An 8,066-nucleotide genomic window follows, 5' to 3' on the forward strand; every position below is an offset into this window, starting at 1 on the left:
TGGAAGAGAATTGTCAGTACTGACAGAAAAATGTATGCATTATGAAAATGTGTTTAAATCATTCAAATGCTTAGATACCTGGCAATCTGTTAAGGATATCCGTGTGTCTAAACTTAAGCGTCTTCATAGTCCATCTAAGGAAAGTATTGCCGTTGCACGTCAGAATTTAATTAATCTATCGTATCCATGTCCTCCAGCATCTGAGGATTCAGCCTCAAAAGAGCGTGTAACGAAATCTGCTTCGGATAATAACGAGGTGACATCATCTTCAAAGCCTCCACCGCCTTCCCTATCGTCAACTAGTAACGCAGTAACTCAACCCCTTCCGCCGGTACTCCAGTTGATACAAGGAAACTTGTTGTGGTTCCGCCAAATAAGTCAATCTTTGTCTCTAGATTTTCGAGAGACACTACCGAAGACGATATAAAGCTTTATATCTCATCAAAAATTACAACTGTTGACTTAAGCATCAGAAAATTTAATTTTAAATACGAAAGAAATATTGCTTCGTATAAAATTGACGTAAATTTAGATAATTTTAATGCGCTGCTTAGTAGTTCTTTTTGGCCCCCGGTGCTTTCGTTCGTGAATTCGAATATAGGCCCAAAAAAGGAAATAACTTTGCTAATATTCCCCGTCATAACACTGAATCAAAAAATTAATTATTAAATCTGCTTTAAGTAATTATTACCAAAATGTAAGAGGCTTAAATACTAAATTAACGAACTTATACCTTAAAGGCCTTGAATGTAATTATAATATTCTTTCTTTCACTGAAACTTGGCTAAAACCTCACATTTGCAATTCAGAGATTCTTCAATACCATCTCAAGAAGTTAGTCTTCCACACATTTACCACCTTTATATGATGTCCAAATTCGATTTAAGTCAAACCATGTTATATGGACACACACATGTAAACACATTTTCTAATCGAATTGAAACATTTAACGGTCCCACCATAAATCACATTTTGAATGCGAGTTAAGAGTTATAGAATCGTGTTGAGAGTGCATAAAAACATGGGGTTTGTCCACACGGTTGTTTCGTGCAACTCTGTATAAAGTAAACCATTTAAATAGTTCTTGAAATTACATTAAGGCTAAGCTTTGTTATAAAATTAATAGCTAATAACCTTTTTTCATGGCTGTTTGAGTCTTTAATTATTATTTTTCCATGTTTATTATTTTCAAGAATTGACTCATGTATTATCAGGGTTGCATCGGGATAAACTCTGTTTGAAAGTGTGTTCGATCGACTCATTTCTTGTGTTGCATATAAACACTTGCATTTCAGGAGAGCTACGCTGACACGAGTTAATTCGATACCGCGTTTGATGCCATATAAACAAGGTAATTGATTCAGTAGACTTCAAATGCATTCGTGTGCAGGTTGGAAAAGGGTATATTTACTTAGCTATGCTATTTCAAGTGTTTTTTTCTCCAATTTTTATATACGAAGTATATAAATATGCAGACCAGAAGAAAGGGGGTTTAATCGCCTTTACAGCGACACCAAATTTTTAAAAATCGGTTAGTAATTTTTTTTTATTTTTCAAAATATTTTTTTTATAAAAAAAATGTTTTTTTTTCTTTTAAATGTTTTTCCCAAATTTTTACATACGAAGTATACAAATATGCATACCAGAGAAAGGGGTTTAATCACGTTGAAAACGATACCAATTCAATTCAATTCAATCAGTTCAAAATTCTTGAAATATAAGGTTTTTAATTTTTCGAAGACCCGACCTTTAACCCCTTATAGCACCTGCAGTATAAGTTTTCACAAGTTATATACCATTTAAATAAGAGCAAAATTGTAGCCTACAAACAAACTGGGAACTAGCTCAGATAATTCCTATTGGCGTTGTGACAATTGTATCTACATACATATGTAGTATATCAGGAAAACGACTCGGTCGCAAGAAGCTAATGGAAGCGCCCATGGGAGTGATGTGGTAAGAAACAACGCATATTTGGTAGGATTTTAGGGCTCGCGACGAAACGCATCTACAGGTTAGACTGGTTTCGTAAACGCATTCAGTAAGCGAAAAATTATACACATAATGAGTTATTGAATTTTCTGAGCCATTTTTTCGCTCTTCCCACTACCCACATCCAAAGAACGTTGAAAACTAAAAGCTGGTTTAATTTTCTTATTGACGCCAATTACTGTAGTGAAGACAAACACCAACAGTTCGTTCTTCACTCGCTTAGATAATAAACTCAGTTGTGAAAACATTAGGAAATTTTCTCACCTTTCCTTACGTCCTTGCTTTCCGAATATTTATAGGAAAAATTATAAATTTAGCCAGTTTTTTGGTGCCTATAAAATATTAACAGAAAATTTTTAACATTCTCTGCTATCACCAGCGCTGTTAATCTTTGTAGACTTTTTCAGAGTCGGCTCAAAATATTCGCTGTTAACATTAATGGGATATTTAAATATTGATGACTTCCTGTTAAATTTACATAAAAGCCGATTTCGTATAAAAAACCTGTTATTGCAGCCATTTTTATATTCCATTTATGGCCGTTTTTCCTATACTATAGTAACTTAAAAACCTCCTGAAAGCTAATGAATAGTAGCATGCTCATCTGTGCAATCACCTACTGTTAGAAAGCGTATGCATGTTTTCATATGTTCAGGTTGAATGAATATTTTTAAATTATTGTTTCAAATACATAATATGATTATTTTCGGATGTTTTTTGAACACGAAAATTGAAGTCATTCCGTTTCCTGATACGAAAAAACATACATACATACGTATATGTATTTCCGAGTGTAAAATTTCCCGTTGCTTCCACGAGTGGCTGTCAAACTTTTTCCCTAACTGTTTGCATTTTGGTCCCAAACCAATTAGGAAGACGGCAAAATGGTGTGTAAAAGAGGAAACGGAAAACACTGCGAAATGTGTTGCATACCTTCAAGTGAATCGATGTAAAACAAAAACCGTTAAATCAAATTACATTAAATTAAGTTAAATACAAATTAAATCTATTAAAATTAAGTTAAATAGAATAAAACAAAATAAAATAAAATAAAATAAAATAAAATAAAATAAAATAAAATAAAATAAAATAAAATAAAATAAAATAAAATAAAATAAAACAAAATAAAATAAAATAAAATAAAATAAAATACACTAAAACGAAAGAATAAAACAAAGCAAAAAATAACATGAAAAATAAATTAATTAAAACAAAATTAAATTAATTGAATTAACCTAACCTAAAATTAAAAAAAAAATAATAATTAAAAATAATAAAAAATATTAAAAGAAAACTAAATATTTAAAATAAAATAACATAAAAATGTATATAAATATTATAAAATTAAGTTGAAATATATTGAATTAAATTAAATTAAATCAAATTAAATTAAATACAATAAAATAAAAATTTAAGTAGATTAAAACAAAAAAATAAATAAATTCAAATAAAATAAATTAAAATAAACTAAATAGAAATAAACGAAAACAAATTTATAAAGTTTATTCAAATAAAAACAGAATAAAACAAAATCAAATTAAAGTAAAATAAAACAAATTCAATTTAAATTAAATGAATTAAATTAAATATAAACCTAAGTTATATACTACACGGCATATGACACAAAATTTATGTTTACTTTTAGCGTAATTAAGAGGCTTGTTTTTAAAATTAAATTTTTCAATAAAATATTTAAAGACAAATAAATGTTATGATTATTCATGTGTGGCACTGTACGTAAATAAGTACGAGTAAGTTAAACAAAAATGCTCGGAGACACATCAACTGTGGGGTGGAAATACATATAATACACATGCGCATAAATAACTGTGCTTATGTTTAAGAGTATGTGTGTGTGTATGTGACGATAATGGTGCACTATGGATTTACTAGCGAGTACAGAGAATTTCCGCGCCTCGAAAACATATACTACAATGTACATATTTAAATGATTGAAAGCGGCTACCCACCGGGCTAAGGGACGTGAAAGTCAATGAAGAGAATCAGATTTGTATGCGAGACAACACGCGGAGCAGCTGGCAAACTCATGCACAGGCGAACATTTCGTCCAATTCACGCAGATATGCTTACATAGCAAAACGTTCAATTAAATAAAAGTGGCAAAGCCTGCGATTGTGGACTACACCGGTAGAGCCTACTACATACATACATAAATATGAGTACATATGTGGCGTGCATTGAATATTGATAGACTTTTGTAATAAATATACAAATATAACCAAAATGTAAATTTAAATCGAAAAAACACACTTACATATTTCCTGGCAAAGGTGGCAAACGTAATTTATGCTTTTGATTTTTTTATTCCTACGAGCACTTTGTAATTATCATCGATTTTTTCCGAGCTGCACAAACATGGAGCGCCGAATTCTCGCCATTATTATATCGCACATTGACAAACGCGCACGCAGAAAAGAGCTTCCAGTTGTGAAAAGTGTTTTACTTGAGCGAATTCTGTTTTAGAGGAATGCGCAAGAAGAGCAATAGCCAAAAATAAATAAATAGTAACAATAACAACAATAAATAGGAAACATTTAATTTGCGGAAGCAAGCATTCTGCCGCACAAAAATCAGTCGCATCAGCGAAAAATGACTATTACTGCATTTCAGTTCTTCGGCAGTTTGGCCCTTGTCAGTGTCGCCTATAAATTTGCGCACACCGTCTTGCCATGGCTATATGTGAATATAATTGGGCCGAAATTCCTTGGGCCAAAACTCGATATAAGTCGCGTTGGAGGCTGGGCCGGTTAGTTTTATGAATCATGTGTTAAGCGTTCGGCTATTCGGTGATTAGCTGATAAGAAAAACATAGAAAGTGTCGATTCTATTTATGTATGTGTATATCTGTGTGTACTACATCTGCATATGTGCATATGTAGGCATAAGTACCCTGCAGTGAAAACTCAAAATAGTCAGGAAAAATACCAGTTTACAACTAGAATATCCTTACTGAAACCGAACTAGTTCGAAAATGACCAGACTTGTACCAAGTAAAAAAACGATTTATTAATGCCCTGTTTTATTTGACTTCAACAGTTTATTACAATAGAGTACACAAAATATTACAACTTTTATTTGGGTATATTGTACACCGTTATAGCGAATACGTACTCGCAATTATACCATACCAGTTAAATAATGATTAATATTCATAATGATTACTAATTAAATCATGTTTTTTGGATAACCGTTTAATGATTAAATACAGATATTAGCACCTTTTTTGCGATTAATAATTAATTACTTAAACAGAAATTTTATAATTTTGTTATTTTTGATCATTTGCAATTATTTTGGACACGATTAATGTAATTATTTGATTAATTTCAAATATTTATGTATTTATTTTTCGTTTTAATCAATACTCAAAAAATTTAACACTTATTATTGGCAAACCTAGGGCTGCTTAAAAAAATGTGTAATGTATTAAAGTGTACTTAATCAAAAGTTTTTTATTGTATATTCATGAATTCATTTTTTTTGACTTGCAGGATAGTGGTTTTGGTACATAATTAGACTAGTATTTTTCTGTATATTTTGAACTAGTACGAGACTGGTATATTTCTGACCGAAATCTGAACATTTCCATCTCGTAGGGCATCCCCATGTTAAAAATACCAGTTGATTGCATGGAAAAAAGATAGTTGGCTGACTAGTTGGGCATGCGGTTCATACTAGTTGTGAGGTAGTTTAAAACTAGTACATTTGACTGCAGGGTAGTTAAAAGGGCTATTGGTGTAGTTGTATAAAAACTGTCCATTATATATTTTTATTTTCGGAGCAATTAAGCGCGTTCTTTTTTTCATTTAAATTTTTAGAATTTTTAAAAATGTTTCTCAAATTGCTTCTGTGCATAATTGAATTGCAGTGCAAAAGTTTAAGAATATTTATTTGTATAAATCGAGTAAAAGGTCTGAAATTTTAAAGAAAATCAAATGCTAAGTTTTTATCAATATAGCCCATTAAGTGCTTTTTACCACTCTATTCTGCATCACTGAAAAATTCTTGTCACAGTTTTTATTACGGAAAAATATATGAAAAAGTTTAAATTTGTCAGTAATAAATTTTTTGTCACGGATACAAAATTGGGCTATTAGTCCGAAATTGCTTTTCGAAAAAGGTTATTTATTCAAAAATTGTACATATATACATACATACATTAGACTGCGTGAAATAAAACAAATATTTGTTTTTTCAATCCCATCTCAAAATTTCGCTGTCCATCACAAAAAAAAATAATAATTTATAATAAAACAAATTTTATTCTCCAACTTGTTTTCAAATAAACTTTTAAATGTAATAAATAAAAACTAACAACCTTGTAGCCTATTCAATTCTAGTATAACAAGTGCAATTTTGAAGTAGCAAGGATGTACCGCTGATTTTGTGGTAATTTTTTTGTTGACGGTGTCAGTCATTTTCCTCCATACAAAGTGTGCGCGACGACTCGTTTACATGAAAAAAAATGAAGGAAACCCTCAACAAAAAAAACTTCACACTTTCACTAGCTATACTGAAATTAGATGGCCTACAAGTGATTTATTTTTATTTGTTATATTTAATTGTTTACTATAAAAAAAAGTGGCGGGAAAAGTATTTTTCATTAGAAATTCGTATTTTTGCGAGCGCTAACTGAAAAAAAGATAGTGGGCTGAAATTTTGCCACAACTACATATGTTATTGTGAACGACAACGAAACTTTCATAGGGGAACGAAAGAAAAACCAAGTCACTTTATTTGGCACAGTCTAATGTACATACATACATACTATGTACGTATACAAAATAAATATATATTTATATATATATATATATATATATATATACGTGAGCATACTTTTTTATTGTGTGCTACTTATCAGCGTTGCTTTTATTAATGAGTTGTTTTCTTTTCCTTACCCCTACAGTCATCACCGGCGCTACTGATGGTATTGGCAAGGCGTATGCGAATGCGGTATGTCATACGATTTAAAAAAAGAAAATTTAACCTGAGCCTATTTGTACATAAATTGAGAGAAAGAATATCAACCGTCTCATTTCAACAAATACATAGTTTATATAGGGCTCATATTCAACAGCCACAAAAAGAACAAAGGGCTATCCTCATTTAGTGGGGCATCTACTCAGGGTAATATAAAATGTTGCCACCGTAGACCACACGGATATGATATATATTTGTGCGGAAGCAAAAATCTAAAATTCTTGGAGAGTTAAAATTCATGCATGTGAAATAAGCTCATGATGTTTCTATGTTGACTCCGAACAATTTTTTAGGTTTGGCCAAGGTATGTCCCTTGGAATCAAGGACTGGGAGAAATAAAGGTATTGGGAGGGACCGTAGTGGTACTTGAGTATCGTTCCTAATACTCCAGAAAATTTTTCATGGCCNCATGTCTTAAAAAGTTTGGCGATTGGTTTAACAAGGGAATCCACACACCGAATGAAAAATATTGGGGGAAACCCATTAGTGCAGTTGAAACTTGGTTTGAGGTGCAAGATTGCATCTGCAACATCATCTTCAGTGATAATAAATGCGTCAATTTGCCTTCTACGTTTTTTTTTTTAATAAAAACACTCTCGAAAAAATGCCTTTTTATATGTTTGTATCTTTTGGCTGCAGGTGATTCAAAGAAAGTATACGGATGCAAAGTCGGAAAGAAAGTAGATACTTCTTAGAAGATATTGGGGCGTATCATGAAAGTTTCCTATCATTTTCTATACAAAAAATTCAAATTATCGATTCGTACGAAAACCAGAATACGCCTCATTATTTCTCTTCGTTTCACGATCAGGAAAATTCGAAATAAACATCTTAAGGCGGCCACCGTAGGCGAGTGATTTGGAATCCCAGGTTCGGGCAATGGTAGTAATTGCGTTTCAGCAGTTAATGAGAAAACTCCAGGTTAAATTCCGCATTGAAAAAGTTGCCAAAACCCTTTGCTTTTCGGAGATGGCATACAATTTTAGACCCCTCCAATTGTGTATTAACACAAGACGTTCGTCAGAAATAATAAATAATATAAAAAAAAACTTTTTAATATACAACGCTTTTAT

General features: G+C 31.4%; 1 protein-coding gene across 1 annotated transcript; it reads left to right on the forward strand.

Moving 5' to 3' along the window:
* Window positions 1-4,545: 4,545 nt before the first annotated feature.
* LOC108365051 (very-long-chain 3-oxooacyl-coA reductase let-767-like) lies at window positions 4,546-6,984 on the forward strand. The gene is made up of 2 exons (XM_017618986.1): window positions 4,546-4,759; window positions 6,920-6,984. Exons 1-2 carry the CDS (start codon window positions 4,603-4,605, stop codon window positions 6,982-6,984), a joined length of 222 nt encoding a protein of 73 aa, XP_017474475.1. The 5' UTR covers window positions 4,546-4,602.
* Window positions 6,985-8,066: the final 1,082 nt, after the last annotated feature.

Source organism: Rhagoletis zephyria, unplaced genomic scaffold (assembly GCF_001687245.7).
Source record: "Rhagoletis zephyria isolate East Lansing unplaced genomic scaffold, Rhagoletis_zephyria_1.1 Rzeph_scaffold_01757, whole genome shotgun sequence".
NCBI classification, from domain to species: domain Eukaryota; kingdom Metazoa; phylum Arthropoda; class Insecta; order Diptera; family Tephritidae; genus Rhagoletis; species Rhagoletis zephyria.